The sequence below is a fragment of the Sitodiplosis mosellana genome, unplaced genomic scaffold, assembly GCF_009176505.1.
Source record: "Sitodiplosis mosellana isolate CC-2019 unplaced genomic scaffold, AAFC_SMos_1.0 Smas_scaffold_2, whole genome shotgun sequence".
In the NCBI taxonomy this organism is placed as follows: Eukaryota; Metazoa; Arthropoda; class Insecta; order Diptera; family Cecidomyiidae; genus Sitodiplosis; species Sitodiplosis mosellana.
Window position 1 is genome coordinate 3,455,076 of NW_022595245.1, and position 25,586 is coordinate 3,480,661.

The 25,586-nt window shown below is 38.8% G+C and overlaps 1 protein-coding gene across 1 annotated transcript in view; it reads right to left on the reverse strand.

The window, feature by feature from the left end:
* Positions 1-25,025, reverse strand: part of LOC129565458 (protein dachsous) — a 92,180-nt gene extending 67,155 nt beyond the window's left edge. The window contains exons 1-2 of the mRNA XM_055440403.1: positions 23,020-25,025; positions 11,117-13,188 (exon numbers count right to left, since the gene is read on the reverse strand). Of these exons, the coding sequence (XP_055296378.1) occupies positions 11,117-12,940 (1,824 nt within the window). The 5' untranslated portion in view covers positions 12,941-13,188; positions 23,020-25,025. The remainder of the gene's footprint in view (positions 1-11,116; positions 13,189-23,019) is intronic.
* Positions 25,026-25,586: the final 561 nt, after the last annotated feature.

The window sequence follows — 25,586 nt, forward strand, 5'->3', positions numbered from 1 at the left end:
AATTTGTTCTGAGTGAGCTATAGACTGGCATTAAACCAACAGTAAGTAGAAAAAAAACCGCTGCGTGCATTAGAAAAGGAGCTTCAACAAGCTGGTTCAAAGAATGTTGGTGGCACTCTTCGGAGAGAAGAAAAAACAAGCAACAACTCAGAAACACGTCAAACGTGCCACGCCATGCCCATGCGCGATAGCCGTTCTGCATTCTAAATAACAATAATAAATGCAATAATTTCAATAATCAGCACATACTGAGCTCGAAAATGATGAACGTCAAACATCCTCGAATGCGAATCAATACGCGCGAAACGCACTCGCACGCGCACGTGAAACCAAGACGAATTGTTGTTATTATTATTAATAGCATTTTGAGGTTGATCGAAAGCACCGTTATGATCTTCGGTTTTGCTTCAGACACGCGCATCTCTCGAGCACAATCGACGAAAAAAAAAATCAACACAACAACCGTATATTCTCTATATTTAAGCGGCACACTCACGCTCTGATGACGGCCACAATGCAATGCACATGGTAAATCGAGAAGGAAATACTGCAAAATTCGTATGATCGCGATCAAGTGAACGAGCGCGCGCGAGAGAGAGAGAGAGACAGAGTGTTAGATCGCGTTTATCCGTTGATTTTTGTTTTTCTCTCGCTGTGTAGTATTTTTATTCATTATCGAATATGTTTCTTGCGGCCAAGTGCGTGCGTATCCGAAACCGAAATATTTTTCGTTTTGTACGAAATAACACTATGTCTTGGTATGGATCATCATCATATGCACACACACACACACTCTATATTTAATGCATTTTCAAGGTGCATGGAGTGCGATTTAAAGTGAAAAATTTAAAACGGCAGTGCCGATGAGGCGATGCCAACACACCGCAAAGATAACAACAAACAGCAGAGAGCAGTAGTAACACACAGCGATCAAACGACGGAAAATGAGCAAACGATCGAACGAATGAATAAAAAACAACACATCGCATCAACTTTAAAAAATATGGAATAAGAATTGCACCTACGGCCATGCTACTGCATTTTACAACCAGATAGGCTTGATGTGTGCACACACCGAATATAGTACGCTTAATTGTATGTATCTGTGCGCGAGCTTTGGCGTTGCATATTTAATTTTTCTCGTTGTTGTTGCTGCTTTTTTTGGTCTTTCATTCGATTCGTTTGTGTCCTGATGTGTTGTCGAAGCGCTGCTGCTCGTGTGGCTCTGAGCCGTTTGCTGATGGTCGTCGGTGTGTGTGTTTTTTTCGGTGGTTCATCACATTGTGTTTGCATCATTTGTGGCACCCGTAGCCCAAGCTCAATGTCAGCCGATTGGCGGAATCATCGTTTTGTCGTTATTGTTTCTTATCATAGTCTTCGGGGCCAATGATTGGTGTGCAACGTGCGAGGCGCATGTATGTGTGTGTGTGTGTGTGTGTGTGTGTGTGTCGATTTTGGTTATCAACAAAAATAAATTAATTAAATCCGACGCGAATCCATGTAACTCGGCATTGTTCCACATGCCATGGCTTGCTGATATGATCCAGCCAAGCACTTGATTTATTACTAATTGAAACATAAGCTTTTGCCTCTCTTTCTACCATTTTCTCCCTGCTCAGTGAACGCTCGCACTTCCCCCTGTTTCGATTGTGCACCTCTTTTAACGTGTCGCCGTCGTTCAATGCGAAATTATTTGCATGAATCAGTTTCGGAAGTTTTCTTCGCTCTCTGGCATTGTGCACACATTCTTCTTCGTTTATTTCCATTTCGATGCATGAATTAGCGGTGTGCTTGCGCCAGTGCGAAAAAGCGTTCAGCTAATTCAACGACATGTCTGTCTTTCTCTCTCTCTCTCGTTCTTTTCGAAACTCGGCCATATTTTATCGGCTGCCCGGTTGAATGACATGTAATCTTTAACGTCGCATTTATCAAAGGCAAAACAGTTGTATTTTATTTTTATCTTAAACGCTCGTAACGTCAAACGAATTCCTTCATTGTGATTGCTTGATTATGAAAGCGATGTGTTCGTGCTGTGGTTGTGGTTGTGTGTATGTGCGAGAGAAAGAGTGAGTGTTTGCGTTTTTTACGTTCTTTCGGTTTGTGTTTTTTTTTTTGTTGTTGTGGATTGCAAACCGGCTGTGCATCAATTTGAATGTGCTACTGGACATTGTGCGTCGATGAACAGTTTTTTTTTTCGTTCTGTTCATTCCTCTTCTCTCCATTGCTGGCTGAAAAGCGTTTTCCGTCCGGCAAATTGCGTGCTCACACAAAATATTCAACAGCCTGAACTAGTTTGTGTGAGAATGCACACAGCGAGCGAGGTAGATAGAGTTCGAACGAGATAGGGTGAGACAGATAGTGAGGACACCAAGAGCCGAAAGGTCGTGTGTAACCAAAGATTTCACAAAGCTATTGAATTCCCTTACGAATGAGCGATCGCTATGTGAATAAAAACCGAAAAGCATTCCAGATTCGCGGCATGATAAACATTGTCAATGCACCTTTTTTTTACTGCTGCTGCTGTTGTTGCATCGATTCTATCGATAGATTTCTTTTCGTTTTTTTGTTGTTGTTGTTTACTTTTGTTTTTCAAATAGGCGCAATGAGCATGTAGAATTTCTCTGTGTCTCGTGTGGTGCGCTTTTCTCCAATTCATTGCAACAAAAGAGGAGCCTGTGTGTACATATATTTATACGCATAAATAAATACGACATTCCAACTACATTTCAGCCTTGTACCTTGTAAACGAATGAACAAGTTATAAAACAGTGCATAGAAGAAAGAAGCGAACGAGAGAAAAAAAACACATAGCAAAATCACGCACTAACGAAATTTAAAAAAAAAAGATTCAGTGCGCGCGCACACTGGATTTGTGTTAAAAATGTTTAATTGCGAGAACATCTTGGGTTTTGGATTTGTCTGGTCGGCGAAAAATGCCACTGTGTGTATGGTCCATGGCATCGTCGTCGCATGTAATGTGTACGCATTTGTTTCGGAATATATCGGTTGGCCGAATGAACGAGTAGATGAAAATAAAAAACACGGCGGCTCTGCCACCTTAATTTGGTATGGATGCAACTCACATTTGGTGTGAGAAAGAACGAGAGCCAGAGTGAGCGAGAGAGAGAGAGAGAGAGAGAGAGAGAAATGCGTACAGCAAATAAATATAAATGTGCATTGGAAGGAAATCTGGCAACATATATTTTATCTGACAACATGAAATATGGCAATAGCCCACAGCATTCGACCGATAGCCAAAGACAAACATAGGCATAAAAGGTAAGCCAAAGAATCACATACGTATGCATTCATACACATATGTATGCGCGAGCATACACACAAAAAGAGCGACTCTCCTAAGAGAGCGCGGTCGAGAACGAGAGAGAGAAAGAAAATTAATACTACACCAGCACATGGGCTGATGACGCGCTCACACTCTCGCAAGAACGAAATACTCACAACTCTCAAATTATGTAGTGAAAAGAAGAGAAAAGCATAAGTTGTTGCCACAGCAGCACCACCACCACCACCACTGATCGAAGAGCGAACAGCACGCGGCTACAGAATTATACGAATAATAGTAATAATTTTTCTGTATTATGAGCGAAAAGAATAGAAAGAGCAATGAATGTGAATACGGAAAAATGTGAAAAAATATTTCTTGCTGCTGTTGCCTTTTCTCTTCACTCGAAACGCTTCAGAAGTACGAAAAATATGTATTATTGAGAGGCATTTGAGTGGTTTGCTCTTCTATTTCGAATTGATTGCATACGTGATGAGCGCGTCCGTGTGTTTGTTTGTTTGGTTGGTTCAGCCATCGATCGCACTCACCGTGTGTACGTATGTATACGTGTTTGTGTTGGTCAAATGTGCGCGCGTTGCTTACAATCATCGATGTTTTTAATGAAATTTTTTCTTTTCCATTCCTGTTCTCGTATCGGTTTGTTCATTTTGTGTGTTCGCTATCATCGTTCGTTCTCGACTCTCTCTGTCTCTCAACAAGACTGTAAACAAACGTTGGTGTATTGAATCGGCTGTGCTGTGCGATGCACTGCACTGCACTGCACTGTGAGGTAAGCTCGCGCAATGCTCTCTTTGACGACTGACGTTCTTCATCGTCGTCGTAGTCGTCCCTGTTCTTGTTGTTGTTGTTGCTGCTGCTGTCGATGGGATAATGTTTGTGCTTCGTCTGGTCACAAGTGTGAGTGTGGAATTCCATTTCATTTTACAATGTTTTAAAACACACATATCGGCTGTGTTGTTGTTTTTTTAAATGGTGGAACATTGTCGTCATCGACGTCGTCGTCGTCGTCGTCGTCATTTTGCGCGTGGTGTGTATATATGTATCCACACAAAACCCGTGTATGCTCATACCTTATACGAGACTATTATTTAAATTGCGCTCTTCTTCATAATATTAATTGGTGTAATTCTTTTCTGATAAAAATGCTACACAAGAGCACCAACAGACAGAAGAGCGAAAAATCAAACTGTATCTCTCTTTTCTGATCGTTTGTTTGATCGTTCGTTCTCATTCACCCAAGTCTTACAAACGTTGTGCTGTGGCTCATTTCTGTGCGCTTGCTGTGGTGAAAAGAAGCTTGGGCTTTGTTTTTCGGTCTTTATGTCGAAGCCAACAATAATAGCAACATCATCAGCATAAACATACCTTTAAATATACGCGTCGACGTCTTCGATGTTCTTGTTGTTGTTGCTTCTTCGTGTTTTTTTTCGTTCGTTCGTTCGTTCGCTCTCTGCTCTCTTCTGTTTTCATTTTTCACTTTGATTAGCATACCTCAGCCGAGCAAAGAGTGTGCTAAGTCTGTTTTTGTTCCCTTCTTTTGCTGTTCCAAATGGCATATGAAGGAACGACGACCAAGAAAGAAAAGGTAAACTGGTTCTATATTATTACTCACTCACACACATGCGATGTGAGATGTGCGCGCGCGCTCGCGTTGCGCTACGATCATCACATGCACGCGAAAAATACACCGAATGCCATCTTATTCTTCACCGGAGTTGTTGCTGTTGTTGTTGCTGAAAGTAATCAACCTGGTGTTAAAGGTGTTTTCATTTCTCGATCGAATTTTTCTGTTTTCGCCTGTGTGTGACTTTTTAGTCTGCTTCCCCAAAATGCCCAAGCGCTCACACACAAATCGAAAACCAACGTCGAGTCGATGTTGGAATCAAGAGAGCGAAAGAGCTGGCATACCGATTGTCGATTGCGTTCGTCGTCATCTTCTTCATCGTCATCGTTGTCGTCGCCGTTGTTGTGCATTATCAACCGACTCACAAAATTGCCTTTCTTGAAGTGCTACGAAAGCGAGCAAGAGTGTGAGAGACGAAAAATTTGACTTTTATATTTACAATTTTATTATAATAATGCTTTAGCGTTATTATTTTCGTTGTTATTGTTGTTGTTCCTTTGTGGAACGATTCACTCGATATTACATTTTACATTCTTTTATGTCGTTCACTCATTCGCCCGTTCTTCTGCTCCACGTACGTTCCATTCGTATGGTCGTTTTCATCATCATCATCATCATTTCACTGTGCTGAGTGTCTCTGTGTGTGAAGCACATCTCACAAGTCATTCCGAAGTTCTTACATTCTTGAGATTGTTATTTAACACAGGAAAAAGCGTGTACGATTCACAGAATAGCAACAACAACAACAAACCCATCGACCGTAAGAATTGAGAAGAAGACGTCTCTTCAACACTGTCGAATTTATGCCATTTAATTGATGATTTAGAATTTTGGATGGTATTTTTACGCTTTAAAAACTAGACATTTCCAGGTTGTGCATGTGTCTCTAGCAAGAGATGAAGAGGTTGAACGCGCGAGCACATGCGCACAACAGAAATAGAACACACTTCGATGGAATTCTAATTTGCAGCGGTCGCAACATACATAAAATTTTGCTAATGGTTTTAAGTGTGTGCCCGTGCATATATGCTCTACTCAGCTCAGCTCGGTTCAGTTCACAGATGTGAATGCGATCGCGAGCGCGCGCATACACGAGGTGCAATCATAATACTAATAATTTACAACCACAATGCTAAATTTATGTGTAAAATGTTTTCATTTTGATTTATCGCAAATTGAATTTTGGTGCTATAAAAAGCCGCGCAACAATGTTGCTTAGTAGTATGTGAGTGAAAGAAAAAACTACCGAAAAAAGAAACGAGCACAGATTTTTTTTCTTTCTGCTTCATCTGTGTAATGATAGCTTGGAACGGGTTTCAAACAGCAATGGTCGTTTATATGGATGCCCAATGCCTATTGAATAAGATGAATCTGTTTGGCTAATTTTTAGAAAATAAAATTTTTTAATTGAATTTTTCAAATAGTTGAGCGTTCAGTTCGAACGTTTGTTTTGTGGTTTGAAAATGAGGCGGCATGCGCGAGAGCGCAAAACGTTTGTACTCGTTGTGTGTGTGTGTGTCTCCCTCTCATTCTCGTCTAATGTCGAGTATTTCCTTTTTGCAATGGCATTTAAATGGCATGGATGTGCGTGCATTTTGTTATGAATATAATCAAGAATTTACTCAAAGCGCAATGCATAATATAAATTGATCTCGGGCCGATCTCAGGTCCGTGCGCGCTGCTCTCGCTCACATTCGCGCGAGTGTTCTTGAATTCCACAGTAATGAAAGAGGCTGTATAGTAAGAAAGGAAAGCACTATGCAGGCACATCAATCGCATGTACAAGCCATTCTCTCTCTTTCTCTGTGGTATAGACAATTGTGTGTTGTGTTGGGCATAGGCCGAGAGAATCCATTAAAACGCGTTCTTCGGTTCTCGGTGTGCCTTTTTTCTCTCTTTTATTTTTTTTTATTCATATTCATTCGTTTCTATCTATTGAGTTCGTGGTCGTTTTGGGTTTTCATTTGTGCTTCATTTGCTTGCGCTGGCATTGGAGTTTTTCTCCGTGTGTTTGCTGTGTTGCACTGTGCTGCGTTGTTGTTATTGTTGCTCATTTCCCTCAGTCAGTCCGATAACAATTTGTGACGGTACATTTTTTTCTCTCTCTTTCGCTCCACACTCATCCATTTGGCGTTGAGTGCGAGTGTATGAGTGTGTTATTCTTTTTCTTTTTTTATCTCTAGTTCTATTCCTTCTTCTTTTTTCATTAATTTCGAATTGATGGTATACACTTTTAATAGTTGTAAAGCCTTTTTTGCTCTGTTCTATTCTGTCGACAGGCCATTTGAAATCTCGTACAGACAAAGACAAAGAGACGGGTTAAAAGCAATAAACACTCTGATTCTCTACATATTTTTTGATTCATCAATATCGCCGTATACAACATACACACACACACAGCGCGAGACCGAACATATCATCATGTAACCTTTGTTTCCACCAACAATCTCTCACAATGTGAACTAATATGGCAATCGTCTCCCTCTTTATATCAATTGGTGGGAGAGACAGACATTCATTTCAAATCAGAAGAAGAAAGAATGAAAACGAATGAAAGAAATCCTCTAGAAATCTGGCGTTCTCTGACACTTTTTAATAGACTTGAATTGAAACGATGAAGTTTTTGTGGATTTTTTCTGGTTCATAATTTCTACTTTGTGTCAAAGGCTTTGTGCTGCGCTTGACTTTTGCCACGGCTGTAACACAAATAACAGATAGATAAATCCTTTATGCATTGCATAATGCATACATAATCCAATGAATGAAAATTAAAGAGTGGAAAAATGCCACGGCGATCGAAAAATAAATGAATAGAAAAGATATTCGAATCGAAAGAGAAAAAGAAAAAACAACGATTTTACGCTGGAAGAAAATCCAATAATGAGCATATTTCACTCATAAAGGAAACAATTTCCAGATGAAATTATCTTAAGCCATTCAATTCGAATCACCATCATCATCATCATTTAAAATTAAAATTATCAACCTCTTCTAACACGATTCGAGGCCATTCATTGCGATATTGGTGCGGCAGCTGGAACAGCCCATCCGGAATATACGAAAAAGGATTTCACACCTTTTTCCCCCATATCTTGTCGCGGCACACAATGTGTACCGCCCAGAGATAAGACGTTTAAGATGAAATTATCGTTATTTTGAACTTAGATACAATGACGGTGACGACAACGGATTGGGATTTACACGACGTATCAAACCGAAAATATGCGGCTGTGTGATCATCATCTCTCGAACGAAACCATATCATTTCCATGTTAATTAAATAATTTCTTTTTTTTCGTCTGTGTGTTGTTTGTTCGTGATGATTTTTCGAATGAATTAAGAGAATAAATAGCTTTGAATCGTTCTTCTCTTGCGAGCTCGGTAGAATGGAATACCACAGAAACAAAAAATGTCGTATAATAAACTCATTAAGAGATTTTGACTCACTCAACGACCGTTGATTTGTGCACAGCGCGCACCGAACGCAATCAGAAAAATGCCTTTGTGTATGACACAACTTATCAAGCCTCCGATGACCACTCACAACACCAAAAGAATCCAACGCAAACACACACACACACATAAAGAACGATACAAAAATAAATTTATTTTAAAACAAAAATATATGTAAATTTCGGCTTGAAAATTTATAGCAACTTTTCAACGTAATTTACTTAATGTCAGATACGAGCTTTGATGTTGGCCTGACTTTGTTTTGTCAGTTTTCGATCTCTCTCGCTCTGTGTGCTTGTGTGAGAGATCAAATCGAATAAAATCAAGAAAGACGATTGCAATACATATTAAGGCCGCAGCATCGAGCGCTGTCCGTTAAATGCTCTAAAAAAAGTCGTGGGGAGCTTGATTTTATCGCTTGCAAATTGATTTCATTTAAAAATGATAGCATAATTCAAATGATTGTTCTTTTTAACTAATTCAATTTCGAATTTTGTACGGAATTAAATGATGTGATTTGAACGAAGAGCTGGTGCAACAATGTGTCGCTTAAATATTCGCTTCGAAACGAATGAAAAATTTCCGAGAAGATTACAAACGTATTACCCACGATTTTTCCCAAATATAAAAAAATAGTGTATGTGTGTACCGCGTCCGCTGCTGATCGAAGCCGCAGCCTGCGAAGATGCGTTCAATGATCGCAAACAACTTCATTAGCACCAAAGTCACAAAACATGTCTCTCGATCTATTGCTGCTGCTCGTATTTCTTTTTCAAACGATTTAAATTTCAAATACTGTAAATTAACAAAACGAATCAACGTGAACGACGCTATCGAAGCCGATCACCGGCCAAGGAAATGAACATGAGAAAAAAGAGAGACGATGGACGAAAGCAAGAGAGATGAACAGAGAGTAGAAGAAAAAAGAACGAACATCCGATCATGGAAATAGCGACAAAGATGATTTCGACAACGGTAAAAATTAAGTAATCAAAAATCGAAAAATTTTAATCTTTCATCGATCTGGTGTATATATGTCTTAAACTAGAATCTTTTTTTCCGCTTCTTCTTCTTCTTCTTCGTTCGATGATTATAATTGTAGTCGCCTACTTTATTTGGACCGCGCGAACCGAAGTGAACAAAGTTTCCATTTGGAAAAAGAAAAAAAAAGACACACAACTCTAATTTTAAATCGACACTTAAAACCTTTATTTTTATTGGTTTTTGTGAAATTTTTCCTCTCTGTTTCTTACTCAACTTCTTATACGAATCGGAATCTAATTTTTGTTTTTGCTGTGGCTGTAGCTGTTGTTGTTGTTGTTATCGTTTATGCTGTTTTGAGAGACAGTTTTAAATTCACGAAGATGTATATACAATTTTGAAGAATCGCTTTCATTAATTTAGAGTTCAAACTAATGTAGAATCGAAAATGGAATGGCAAGTCGTTTGGCAAAGTCTCTCACGTCGTATTTGCACGAGAAGATAGACAAATGGTTTCAAAATTAAGAATACAATCTAATTCCCGTGTGTATTCAACGCTGGCGAGCGGGAGATCGAGCGAGACAGAGAGATATGTAAATCAAATTAAAATCATAATATGATCACCGTGAAATGTTATTGCCTCATTGGACCGATTCTATCCATCTCATTCTATCCTTCGTTTGTTCTTTTTCCCTAGCATTGTTTGTTTTTCGATTGTGTCTTGGGCCAAACAAATGGTTTTGCCGAGATATCCATTTGCACCAGTTGAATATTATGGACATGGAAATAAGAGGAACAAGATGCAAATTGAAAAGCAACACAGAAGAAAAAAGACCGAATTGAACGTGATTCATCTCTCGTTGTCGCTTATTTTTTTTGCTCGTTCTTTTGCTCTTCTATTATGATATAATGGATGCCAGCCGATATGTTCGTTGACCGTTTCAGCAGAAACTCATGTAAATATGTATCTCTGTCGAACCGTCTTTTCTCCAAATCACACACACAGAATGAACAAAAAAAAGAGCAGCACCAGCAAATCGCAACAACAATAACAACTCGCGGATAGAGCATTTGAACGATGTACACAAACGAAGAAATTATTTTGCCTTTTTTTTTGTTTCGCGATTTTTTCTCGGTTGCCGTAGATTTTCAATGAAAGATTGCAAACGGTTTGCTACCAGAAATCGCGTTGTGTGATCGTTTGTGTCGTGTCGTGATATACAATTCGTTTTTTCTACATGAACAGCAGAAAAAAATGTTATCGTATTCCCGACAAAACGAAATCAACGAAACAGATGAATGACTCTAAATTCTTGACTTTTGTTTCGATTTCCTTTGGCCATTTGCGTTCTTTCTTCTCCGTGTGTGTTGTATGCTGTTTTCGTTTCTCTCGTTGTATTCATATCTATTTCCTTCTGGCTGTGACACCACGACGAGCAAATGATGCGAATCCATCGCAAGAATTGTTTTTCTCTTGCTGCTGCTGCGCTCGTGGTGAAATAGAAAATACCGTAATTCATGCACGACATTAACTAATAATGGCAAACAATAAATCTCGCAAACAAAGTATTTTTCCAAATGGATAAATACGAAAATCTGCCTAGACAATTGATCCGGAGCTGTTAATAGTAATTTTTGTTTTGTTCCCGACTCCTTTGCTTTGCGTCGTGTGTTTCCATTTCGCATGGAAAACTGTGCTATATAGTAAAATAATGAATGTTTTTTTCGAAAGCAATTAAATGGTTTTGACTTACCTTTAAAATACATTTGCCCTTTGGATCATTCTCGCTAACCGTGGCATTGTAGAAGCTTTGATCGAAGATCGGTTCATTGTCATTGACATCGTGGATTTGGATGAAAACCGTTGCAGTCGATGACATTGGCGGTACACCATTGTCTCGTGCCTGCACAATCAACTGTGGCACCGGCTCCGTTTCGCAATCGATGTGCGTTCGTGTGGTGATCAATCCGGTGTTTTGATCGATTTGAAACCAATCCGAATGCGTATTCGGTGTATCCAATATGGAGTACGTAATCACCGAATTGTTGCCTTCATCACGATCAATTGCGGCCACTTGTAGAACTGATGTGCCCGGATCGGCTACCTCCATCACATTCGCATGGTAAATTTCCTTTTCAAATTCGGGCGCATTGTCGTTGCAATCGGTTACTTTCAGATAAATGGTTTTGGATGCGTGCAACGGTGGATTGCCCTGATCGGTAGCCACGATGCTCAGCGTGTAATTTGGCTGCACTTCACGATCCAGCGGCAACGAAATAATTACCAAATAAATTATACTATCGCGTGTGGTTAAACCAAAATGTCCATCACCCCCAATCAGTGAAACGTTCACATTGGAGTATTCGGTTTTTGAATCGGGATCGTTTACCGAAATGCGTGCCACAAATTCGCCCGGCTGTGCATCTTCCGATATTTTCGGTGTTGCATCGTCACTCAGGAAAATTACATTGATTATTGGCTGATTATCGTTGACATTCGTTACCGAAATGGACACGAACGCCGTCGTTTCCAACGGTTGCTCACCATGATCACGGGCCACCACAACCAATTCATGCAGCTCTTTTGTTTCAAAATCCAATGGCTTATTCACCGAAATGATGCCGGTTTTGCCATCAATTTGAAACATTTGCTCACGATCACTTTGTCGACGATTTATTGAGAATTCAATTAAACCATTGTGGCCAGCATCAATGTCACTGGCATACACCTGAAGCACTTTTGTACCGATCGTTGCATTCTCCGGCACCGATGCAAAGTATCGGCTTTGATTGAATATCGGTGTATTATCGTTAACGTCTTGTATCGATATATTCACGGACATTTGACCGCGTAACGGTGGATTACCACCGTCAATCGCTTCAATCACTAAACTATAAAATGGTGTGGTTTCTCTATCTAAAAATCCATTGATTTGTAAGTCCAAATATAAAACACCGTCACGTTCACGGTGTGACGACAGCCGAAACGCATTGTTCACATTGCCCGACACAATATTATAACGTTGCGTATTGTATCGCCCTAAATCTAAGTCACGTGCCGGATTTAGTGTACGCTTTACATCGCGCGGTGTATTCTCCGGAAATTCAATATTCATCGATGGCGATGGAAATATAGGCGCATTATCATTTTCGTCCAGTACACGAATTAACACTTTAATATTGTCGCCGCTAATCGGAATGGCGACAAATGAATAGGATGCCCGTGTTTCACGATCCAATAGCACTTTTGTTCTTATTTCACCGGTCGTATGATCAATGGATAGATCCGGTTCGACGGCACTACCTTGCACCGGAACGATTAAATACGGTGGGCCACTATCAACACCGTGCAAAAACTCGCCAATATAACCGATTTGATAACCAATTGGTACGCCTTCTGACACTTCTAATTCGCATACATGTTCGGCCATTGTTTGGCTGACCGACGACGCAATGCACATTAGCATTGACCACCACAACAGCCAAACTAGTCGCCTCATCCCAATGAGACACAACATTTTTGTCGTCGTCGTCGTCGTTGTTGCCGTTGTCGTGGTTTGTTTCGTGGATGCTGCCATAATTTATCTTTCACCTACGTGTACGCATACAGCAGCAACTCACCGCTTTTTATCATCACCGATTAAAATTATGTAAATGAACCATTGCGCGTTATAGCTGCCTCAGATTATACTATGTTCTGTTTCAATGACCCCTGTGTCGATGCTTTATGATTTATTTCGAATGGGTTTCGCTCGCACACACTATATCGCTTACTCTTCGGTACTCTCGCTCGTTTTTGTCCACTTGCTGTCGCAGCGTTCACTCTCTGGAAAAGGAAATTAACAGATAAAGAGTGAATAAAATATTGGAAATAAAAACTAGTAAAGATAGAAGCATCGATCGAGAATTTAAATTGGAAAAGAGAAAAAACAAAAGCTAAAACACAGAAAAGAAATATCATTTGGTTTATCATTTGCGCGCTGTGTGTGATTGGGTTTGAGTTACATGCAAATTGGTTTCGTAGAAAAATACCAGTTGGAAAAGCCACAACTTTTTTCTTTTTCCAAAGACATTTTTTTTCTTTACTTCCCTCAATCGAGTTCAATCGGATGCATTTTTTTTCTTCATTTTTTTCCTTCATTTTTTTCTGCATTTTGAACTGAAAAGAAAATCCATTCATTGTCAATAAGAGAGTTTTGCCCGTGATAATTACATTTGCAATTTGTGGCATCGACTGTGACTGCGACGTTTTTTCACTGGAAGTGAAATGCAACCGAATCGAAGCGAAGTGAGACAAGTTATTTGCCTCCCATTGACAGTAATGTTTCGAAAGTTTTGTGCAATCGGTGCAAATGAACTGTGTACCGCTTGTGTGTATGTGTCTCTCTGGAGATTTTTTTTTAAATTTTACGCTTTTCGATCGCGATGTCGGCTTTTAGCCTTTGGAATTAATATTTTAATTACCCTCAATTGAACAATGCGAACAATAATGGGCATTTCAAGACGATGCCAACGAAGACAGAAACAACACATAAAACGTATGAAAAGAAAACTAGTTTGGTGCGTTGTGGCGATGCAAACACACGCGATGACAAATATAAAAATCTTATTTGTTTGTTGGCTGGCTGGCGGTCTGGCTGGCTGTTTCCACATGTATGAAAATTGCTTACATTGTGGCTAATTAGGAGATAAATTTTATATTTATGACTGTCGATGCATCGACATGTATTTTGATGATGGTCAACGCACAGACAGATGAATTCAGCGCACAATAATGGGATTTATGAAATGAACAATGAAAAGTTTTTATTTTTTTTCTCTGTATCTAGAAAATGTTTATGATTTTCGGACGCTTGATGCCATCGGACGGATGAACGACCAGAAATGGATGAAAGCAATAAGTTACGACAAGTATTTTTTTATGCGTTCGTTTTTCGAGTGAGAGAGAGAGAGAGAAAAGTGGAAAAATAGGGAAGTTTTTTTTTCAACAAAAATTATTGTTGTGCGTGATGTTCATAAAAATCCCATGGCTACAATTGAAATGCTAAGTATGCGCGTCAACTTGCATCACTTGATTTTTCTTCATTGGTGTCGTTGTTGTTTTTTTTCTCCAATTCGCCGCGCCATTTTTTTTTATGCCTAGGCAATAAAACGTCTTGATAGAATACTATGTTAAACCGAAACAAATATTGTCTTTGTAACTACTCGCTTCTTTCTAGGAATAGAACAGAGAAAAAAAATGAAGAGTTATACCGCGATAAGAGCATAACATTGAAACTCTTTAACAGTCGCGGCGTGGAGACTGAAAATAAAAAAAGAAACGAACAACGACATGAAGCCAAACGACACGCCGTATAATTCAATGCACTGTTAAAGGTAACATTGTTAACGAGCGACAAGAAGATTAAAGCCCGAGTGGAAAGTGCGCAGTGAAAGACCGAAAGGAAATGCACAACAGTGACACAAACACAAACATACGTGAAAAAAATCAAATCTATATCTCTCTCTTCACCAGAGAGTATATTTTCATAGGCCATCTCTTTGAATTTGACAAAGAGTTGTGTGTGTGCTGCGCGATGAAGAGCATAGCGCTGAAGTTGTGTTAGCGCGCTCTTTTTTATATCATCGTTTTATCGTTATCATCTAATTCATAAATTTATTGGCTGTTGTAGTAAGAAAAGATGGTTTTGCTTGTTGTTGTTTGTGTTCTGTTTCGTCGTCTCCCTCTCGTTCTCTCTCGCTCACTTGCAATGATTATTATTTGCCTATGTTTTGTGAGTCTATTTTTTTTTGGTTCTTTTTCTATTTGAGTAAGTGCGCGCGCACGGTGTGTACTGAAGTCGAAATGCACACGCCGATTATTAAACATTTTTCGTATCTCTCCGTGACTTTGTGTCGTTCGGTGTAATAAATCAAGCGCACTGAGCAACATGATATTCGACTCTCGGGCACACCGAAAACTCGTCCATACGAACAAGTCATACAAACGATAGATTATGTCGCCTTTTTTCCATTTCGTTCTCTTTCCCTCAGTTCGTGGTGTCTTTTTTTCCTTCGTCTTCTCCTTTTCGAAAGGCGAACCTGAAAATGGCACTCGAACACACCATTTACTCAGTCGCTCGTTCGTTTGCTCAGTGTGCGCCTGGGTGACAGTCAAGAGAAAAATATAAAATCGCCAGAAAAATCATCTACTATGTTTTTCGTCATCATACATATACGGCGCATATATGCGAAGCAATTGGAATGTGCAGTGCCACACAAATTCATAATCTCTTCACCCTGTGGCTTTACCATTTCGATGGGCATAAACCCATTCATTTCATCTCTATTGGTGTTGGCAATTTTTTTGTATGTCATTTTTTTTTGTTCGCTCTGTGGCGGCTGCGTCGCATATTCGCTCACTGCCGGCATTTGTAGCAGTTAATTTTCACGCTATTTGTACGATTCGCTGCAGCGTGTTCACCAAATCATAGCATATCTCTCTGCTTTCTCTCTCTCTCTCTCTCTCTCTCTCTCTCTCTCTCTCTCTCTTGTTGTGACTCGCTTGGTCTATTGAAATTCTTATCCGTCTTTTTGCATAATCAATTATATTGCTGAATGCGCCCATTGCACACTCACCTTCGTCTATGTGTCTTTTGCACCGCCACATTTTCCATGTATCAAATTAATTATTATTTAAATATGCCTCGTCGAGCTGAATGTGCATGCGCATTGCGCTGCATACAATGAAATCATCATTAGGCTAATAGTTGATTAGTTTGCCAAATGACGGTTTCTTTCTTTCTGCCCCAGCAATTCGATTCCCAATTCGATTCGACCATTTTTCCGTGGTGCGCTCGCGCACACCAAATCATTTCTTTTCTCGTACGTGTGAGATAGAAACGTGTAAAATTCAAGTGAAAGTTGTTTGACCAAATAGCTGAACAACACAAAAAATTCGCATCGTTTGCCATGGCTATATTTCATTTTAAGATAAATTGTGGCTTGCAATTACTACTGCAGCGAACGAGTGAACCAACCAGGCAGCCAGGCTGGCTCGAGTCAAAAGAGAGATGTTTTCTTGTGGCTTTTTGCACTTTTTCCCTGTTGATGCCGATGCTAGTAAATCGCGCAATTTTGCATATCGGATTTTTCGTTTGTGTTTTTTTTTTTCGTCTTCTTTATTAAACATTTTTTTCTCCTTTTGACTTTATCAAATTAATCATTGTGTACAATGTTTTACTCATTTCTATGCACTCCAAGTATTATATCAAGAATGATCAAAACAGAAAAAAGAGTTGCAAATATGGCCATATTGCGTACCATTCAATGGCGAACGCAAAATTTGCATGCGCGAGAGAGATTGTGAGCGAAAAATGGCAAAAGGAACAAAAATTATGTCATTTTAAGGTAAAATAATGAACAAAGATAGTAAAAACATTGGAAAAACATAGGCGAACAACGCAATATAAATATGCTATGTGTACGAGAGAGGATTTGGTTGGATTGTGTTGCATTGCGCATTGGCAATTGCGTTTTGGGTGCGGAAATTGTAATTCGGAAAAGATTTATGATTGCATAGAAAAAGCGAAAGGAAGATCACTTCACCAGTGCACTTTTGAAATGCACAAGCACAAGCACAAGCACCCAAGCACACAAACGGGCTGCACACAAAGTAATGCGTTTGCTCGGAGTGTTTGCATATGATGACGATGAAGTCAGCGCGCGAGCCTGCGATGGTGTTTATAATAGCTGTTCGCTGTTTGACGGATATGCCTACACGGTATTCGTATGTGGTCGACCGGGTAGAAAAAATGCCATCGGCACAAAATCAATTTCAAATGCATCGGCAACAACAACAACAACGACGATGACGATGATGTTGCTCACCTCACCCAATAGCATGAAAAGTAAAATCGGTTCGACCGTGCCCCAGCGATCTCGTGGAAAATAAAAAATTTAGCACGCAATTGCACGTGAAATTCCATAAATTGACGTTGCTTATAATATATTCGTGCTGTCATTTGTATTTCAATATATCTAGCTAGTTTTTCCTTCTTCTTCTTCTTCTTCTGCTCGAGCCGTTATGATGCTTGGTCTTGGTTCTTTTGCACTGACAAAGTTATGAGCGTATAACGGCGTGCGATGAGAAACAAATATTTATGTTCAAGTACGCGAGAGATAGAGCTGGGCAGAGTAAGCGATATTTACATGCCATGGAACAAGAACAAATTTCGTAAGATGACGGATATTATTACGGTTAGTTTACGCTTATGGGTGCTAATGTAATAATTTCTTGCTCTTTTCATTATGATGCTTTGTGTTCTGGATATTCAGACAGCAGAGAGACGCAGCACAAGATTCGCTGTCTCAAAAACCACGAAGATTTTTTTCTTCATTTCTCTAGAAAAATGATTCGGATTTTTGTCTATCTCCAGCCGTTTTTTGGCCGAAATATCGTTGTTTCTCTGTTCAAAAAAATCATAATCACACGTTCCCATTAAGTCTTACAAATCATATCTTCATTACGGTGTGTATTGTTGTTCGATGTTACAGAAATGTTGGTCGACTAATAATCATGGTTAATTTGGCCTTGCAACGGTCATTTTCTTCTATAAAAATTCATACGTGTCGTTTCTCATGCGTTGAATAAAAAAACATGTAGTTTCTCTCCGGCCATTCCATTGAATAGTCCAAACAATTTATAATCTAAATTATCCCCCGAAAACGGTTGCTCCCAAAAAACTGAACTCATAACAATTATTTTTTATATGAAAAATGCCTTATGTTTGGCAAATTAAGACTTGTCCAAAGGTTCCCACGTCCGATGAAAGAAAAAACGAAATATTTTCACATCAATTTATTTATAGAAGAATATTCTGAAATGCACAGAGAAAAAGAGAGGAAAAAAGCGGCATACGTGTTATTCGATATAAAAAAACATGATTATTATTATTCGAGAGTGTTCAATAGGAGGGCAAACATGTGCGGTATGCTCATGTAGCATGAAGAGAGTGAGCAGGTTTCGCTCAATGAATACCAAGTAATTGAGCGAGCAAGCAAGCAAGTGTATGTGTGTTTAGGCATGCATTAGAATATCCGAACAAGGAAATGCGAACAAAACAAATAAACAACAGAAATTGATGTGCAATGAGGTCTTCTGGATTTCATCGGCTGCATCTCTCTGTGAGTGAGCCAATGGCAGACGCTTTAATTGATTGCAAAACTTTTAATTTGTTCGTTAATTGAGGTGAACAATATGAGTAGATTGTCGGCGGTGTAAACTGAAACTCTGAATTCTTTCGCACTTTTGCGCACTTTCACGCTTAACCAGGCGAAACGTTTCACACGCCACGCATTGTGCACATTTCAGTTCGTCTATTCTTTTTGATCATTATTTCAAATGGAACCTCGACTCAATTATCGCTCCGAATCGAATTTATAGTGAGCAAAAAGGAAAGAAATTACACTGAAACTAAGATCATTATCCTAAGGAATTGACGATAAAAACGAGTGCCAGCTTGTGTATGGATGGCGTCGTCTTCGTCGGCGGCGGCAGTGATGATGATGTGTGAGTCATTATTCAAATGCACGTATCCAACGATTTATTGTCATTCGTTTCCTTCCTTTTCCCTTATAATTAAAGGGTAACCTGTGATTTAGCGTGGGCCGACAAACACACACACCACACCAAAGAGAAGAGAAAAGTGTATATAAATGCGGATTCTTGCCGAGCAAGCAGAAAATCAACACACCGCTGACTGATAGATGCCACCAATTTTATTGTGTGTTATAAACGAAAAAAAAGCACACACCACAACTGCGAGAACTTTCAACGAATCTGTAAGATTTGTTGTACATCGAAATGTAATCGTGTCGAAAAGTTGCGCGCGCACATACACACAGAGAGAGAGGAAAAGGAATACAAAAGACATAAGAACCAACGAAATGAAGGAAAAAAATAGGATGATAGTATGTAATGATACGTAATTATTTTTGACTGTTTTCTAAATTAGCGAAGTAAGAAAAGCCCATTTCCTGTATCACCCGATGGTTTCTGTTGTCGCACTCACTGTTGGGTTTCAGCATTATTAGAGGCCGCTTACTATTCAAAAAAAAAGAATCCGAAAAAAATAACGAAAAAGAAAAGAACTCGAAAGAGCGGGCGAGCTGGCGAGCGAGAGAGAAATGGACAAAAGAAACGAAAATAAGAACAAATGAACACGGGCCGAGCGGCAAATATGAAAACAAAGGAAACAAATGATTTTATAATGGGATTCTCTTTCATTCTATCGTGTGTACGAATCATTGAGAACCGAAACTAAGATTATAAGAATCTCTCTCTCTCTCTCTCTCTCTCGCACCGACCGCAAAATACACACAAAAATAGAGAAAACGGAACGAAGCACGGTGCTAAAGAGGAACGCCAAAACCGACGAATAAACCAAAAAAAATGATTGTCGATATGAAATGCGAGCGAATGGAATGAGTGAATCCAAAGCGAAATAAAAAAAAACATTTCAAATTTATAGGATTGTCAGCAGTTTTGTATGACACCTGCGGTTCCATTCCGCTCATTGTACATTCAGCATTGAGTAAGAGAGGAAAAAAAAACACAAAATTATTGCCATCATTCGGCATTTTAAATGCCGTATTTATTTATCCATCGATGTTTACCCTTAATGTGGTGCGCCAAAGTGCTAGCGCTGAGCCTATTTTAACTTGTCGATCAAAACAAAATCTAATTTTCTTTTAATTCATAGCCACAAGAGAACAAAAGGAGCATCTGTTTTTATCGAAAAATTACATCAAACACACTCGATTTCGTTTTTGGTCTTGACTGAAAAGGAAATGAGAGAGAGAGAGAGAAAAAAAAATGACGACGAAAAAAACCGCACATTTATGGAACGAGTTACATCTCGTCGGTTCATAAATCGTGACGCGAAAAATGCGCCGAATTTCGAAATGCAACGCTTGTGTGTGTGTTTGTTTTTTTAAGGTATCGAACCCAAAATTCCAAAAAAAAAACAAAACATTGATTCCTCGCCTACGTCTGTTGCTTATTATATTTTATCTATCTTGAGAACAAGCGAACGAGACGCTGGAAAACAAAAGCGATTAAGAAAAAGTACAGAAACAACAGAACCAAATCAAATCTCCTCACCACTCTAATTACACATATTAAAATGGTTTATATGTACATTCCACAAATGCACAATTTATGCGCGCGCTCGTTCATACAATTTCAAATGAACGTATAACTACATAATGCGCTTTACCTTTTGCATATACACATATACGTACAGCACACACAATTCCATGCATAATAACATATCGAACTGTTGGCATCGATCAGATCGAAGCTGGCTGGTTGGCTGGCTGGCTGAAAGCCAAACAACACTTATATTAAAGCATAAGGTGTGGTATTTTGTCTTGCTCATTGTAACTTTTTTGTCTTCCACTTATTTTCATTTCGAATCCGGCCGCTGCGCCGAATGAAATGCTGTTTTGCTTTTTTTTCTTTCTTATTTCTCTCTCGCGAACAAACACTCGGTTGTTTTTTTCTTCAGTTTTGCTATGTTTTCAATGGGTGATGTTTGTTGTTTTTTTAAATGCTGTTGTTCTTTTTTCTTCTCTCGCTTCATTCATCTCCACGAACTTAAAGAGAGAAAAAAAACGATTTAATTCATTGTTATTTGTTTTAGCTTGTAACCATTTTTCACCAAGTGGATTAATGTTTGCATTTCGTCGCTTTTGTTTTCAGTTGATCAGCAGATCGCGATGTTCAATCAAGCACCAAAATTTGGTCTCTGTCTCTCCCTCTCTCCCTCTCGGTCGGAACTATGGTGTGGCATTATGAGCAAGATTCGATTATGAATGAGTGATGATGAGAAAATAAAACCAACAAATCCCAAGCCCAAGTTCGGAAATAAGCAGCTAGTAGGAGAGAAATTATAGTGATTTTTGTGCCATATCATGATGAACATGGAAGTGTTTTTCTTTTCTCGATTGTTTTCATATATGAATTGCTTTGTTTTTGACGTTGATATGAAAAATGCGCACACATTTGACAGCATTGTTATGCGGTATGGCTGGGGTTGATGAGAGCGTTATGCTGAAAAATTACAAGCTCTTACTCGAAAAAAAAATACCTTTTTGCCGTTGACGAGACGAAAGAGTTTAGATAATTTGGGTTTATAAACTAAGATCATATTTCTTTGGTCGGCTTTCTCTCTCATTTCAACTAACAGCCGCCGACTCTCATTTCAACTTAACTGTGGCACACAGACTCGTGAAGTCTATGATGAATGCCACATAAATAAGCATTGTCATTTGATCACAATTAAATCAACAGAAAATGCAATTAAAACACACATATTTGTACAACTTTCACAAATAATGCATCAATTCTACAGTGAATCGGTTGGTTGGCTGGTTTGCTTGCTCATTGTTTGAACTATTGCCGAAACGAATAGAAAGTACTGAGCGAGAGGGAGCAAGAGAGACAGAGAAATATTAAATCAATATTTACCATTAATCATTTCATAAGATGCGAACGAAATGCGTCTTTATCGGTGTAATAAATTTCGAAGGAACCAACAACATCCCAAGTGAGGGAGAGCGAGCTCATTTCCAACAAGAGAATAATTCCTAATCAAAAAAGCGAAGTAGTATGTTTTTTCCGCTGTTTCAAGACTGATCGTCATCATTTTTTCTACCTGACCTGCACGCATTTCAAAATAACCGAACGATATTGTGAAAGAACCAAACACATTTCGAACTCCCAAAAACTTCGATTTCGAGTGAAAATAAAAAACAAGAGAGAAATAAACGGCCGTAAAAAATGAGGGAAGAAAAATGCTGACAGAATAAATAATTTGTGTGGTTCATAGTTTTCAATGTTGAAATTAAAACGCTTCGATTTGGATTTTTGTTCTACGCTCGTTCAATGGCTTTTTTGTTTTTTTTTTCCTCTTTCGTTTGAGATTTATTTCTTATTTCTACAGCGCGTAGAGAGAGAGAGAGAAAAAAAGAAAAGAGAAAAAAATACACAAATCTCGCTCGGTGAAATGCATTGAAAGGAGAATGGAAGGCTCGGCTCGGCAGGTAGGTGACCCATGTGATGATACAATGAAATGCATATTCTTTTCTTGTCGACGTTTTTCGTCGTTTTTTTCTGGTTTCTCGCCAGCCTTTTTCCAATTCAGCTCACTCTCCTGTTCAATATATATATTTCGAGTTGTTTTTTCTCTTCATTTTATTATTTTGTCTATTTCTATCTCGGCCGATCCCGATCCCGATCGCATTGTTATTCTGATTGTAACCTCGACCTAGCCATATAAATATTCGTTGTAATTTTTCATGCGCTGAAGACAGAACTGGGAAAAATTAAGCGCATCGAAAATGAAATCGAATGGATTTCGGAGTAAATTCGAATATTATGGTCATTGTGTTTGGAGAAGAAAAACGCTTGGTTCTGGCTATTTTTTGTTTTGTTTAGGAAGGGATATCTAATTGAAATTTTATGTCGAAACATTGGAAGAATTTTATGTATTTCTCAGCTTTTTTTGTCAGTTTATAGATCTAATAATCCAATCACAATCACAAACGCATAAAATATTTTCTGAAAACAGTTTTGAGAATCGAGTGAAAAAGAAAAAAATAACCGGAAAAGTACCTTGTTCGCCGTTAGTAAGTGGCCGTCATCCGTTGGATCGTTGATGTCTTTCGATTGATCGTTCGTTCAAAGAGATTTAAATGGCGCCTGCAATATCGTTTCGATCCTTAATCTGTCTTCTTTCTTCTGTTTTTATTTTTTTGCAAGGCACTTAAAATTTCCCGGTTTTGTTTTGTATGTGTGCGTATCCAAATGCAATATGTTATGGTTTTTGTTGTCATTCAATCGTACAAAAGATTTAGGTGCAAGCACTTAAACGAACAACCATTTCTTGCGAGTCACGTTTGTATCATTGGAATCTCTTTGTCTCGATATGAAAATAATTTTTTTTTTCCGTTGACTCGCTTCACAATTCTCACAAATGCACTGATTATTCTCTCTTTTTTGCCGATCGTTTTTTTTTCGAAGACCATTCACTTTTTTTCCTCTTCGTACACTCCGAAATAAACCACAAAATTGATTTGTTCACCGAGACACGTTTAAATTTTCGTCGGCCCAAGATATTTATCGATGGATGCAATTTTTAAGTCAAACGAACAGCAAAAACAACAATCAAAAAAACTAGAATTCACGATATGTAGACAATTTAATTCGCAAAACAAGAATACAACGCGTGTGCACTTTTTGATCATGTAAATGCTAACTAATCGCACCGTATACACATTAACAATAACACACAAATTTTTGTTCTGTTTTTTTTTTTTCTTTGCGCTTCGGTTTTCTCGATCACACTCGCTCGTTTGTTATCTATCTCTTGCTTGCGCTCGATGCCGATTCGACTTCACCTTAAAAATAGCGATATTAAGCGATGTTAGCACACTGAAATTGGCGGAAAAAAGGCGCACAGAAACTGAAATGATCTGTTGCACACAATATTTTTTCCCTCTTCTTTTCCTTTCGGTACACACGTTGCTATTGCGCGCGGGCTCTATGCTGAAAATGTTTTCTTACATAGATTTTTAAATAGCGTATTTACGTTGTGTGTACCTTTTTTTCTGCTTTATTATTATTATTCCTCGATATGCACAGACACAGAGCGAGAAAGAACACACAACAGTTCGTCGATCTCTTCAAGTAACTCGGCTGTTACTTGTTGTTGTTGTCGGTTGGGTATCTGTCTTGTTCGCGTTTTGGAGCTCAGCTCTCTTGCGCTGCCTTTGACTGAGCTGGCTGGCTGGATGGCTGGTTGGTTAGTTGGCTTGTTTGTTGCCGTTTATCTGCTTCTTTCTCTCGCTCAATGCAACAATCTCCGTGTGTGCAGAGTTTTGTTGTTGTGGTTGCTGGTTTGTTTTTGTTGCCCCGTGTGTGTTTTTTTTCTGTGTGTGTACAATAGTTAACGGATCATTGCAGTCGTTCGATGCAGTTTAATTGCGAAATTATTGGCTAAATTATCCAGTATCGTTGTTCTTATTTAAAATAAAATTTAACTTTATTTCTTCTCACTATGGGGTCAAAAGAGTTGATAAAAGCCAAGCCAAGCCAAGCCAACACAATACACACACACAGAAAGCAATTACAATAATTTTCGAAATTAAAATTCCAGCAGGAAAAATCCACAACTTTGTTTTTTCCCTTCAATATCTTCTTTGCCCGCACAATAACCATCTACACTTAGTTTGTTTTGAAGGTTTAACCTGGGATCGTTTTAGACTTTTGTAATGAATCGTCTTTTTTTATCAATGTTTTATTGCCTTTTCGTTTGCTTTGGCTTGAATGCACTTGACAAACACTTTCACAAAACAAACGAATTTCGTTGTGATAAAACGCAAACTCTGGATTTCACTTCAAACTTTGGATTCAACATCAAACAATGTCTTTTTCCATATTCACATAACGTTGATTTTGATTGATTCAAATCAAATGTGATTATTTCAATCCAATTTGCACAAAAATATAATCCAATTGTTGGTATTTTTTCTCCTCGCTACGAGTACTATTGCGATTTTACAAATTTGAATATCGTTTCACTTACGATGCGAATCAAACGAATCGCATGTCTGTCCGTACCTCTTTCTTTAGCCTGAGCCTACGATCAACTGAAGACTCACCATTCCACAACACACAAACCAAGCATGCAACAAGAAAATTCCGTACGGCAAGAGAGCAAAAAACCCGAAAAAGAAGAAGGAAACGAAAGACACTGCGCTACACGTATGGTAAGACAGTTGGAGAAAAGAATATAAAGGTGAGCGTGTGTTGTGCGCCTGCTTCTCAATATTATTCCATTATATCAATCTATATCGATGTATGGTTGAATGTTGTCCGTTGCTCTGTTTGTTGCTATTGTTGTGGCCATACGTCGATCTCTTTTTCACTGCACGAGCAAACGGTGTCGTCGGTGTGTGTATGTGTGAGTATATGCAGCCGCGCGCGTGTATGTTACCTTTTACGAATGTGAGCGTACGTCAACGGCAGCAATCGCTGCTCAAGAATGGTAAGATGCTCAAGAATAAATGCGAAAGAGATGGGAACAACGGTTTGTTTTTGTTTTGTGCATGCGGCGCAAAGCATTCACAATGCTATGCCACACAATACACACAATCATTCACTTGTACCTGGGCTTCGAT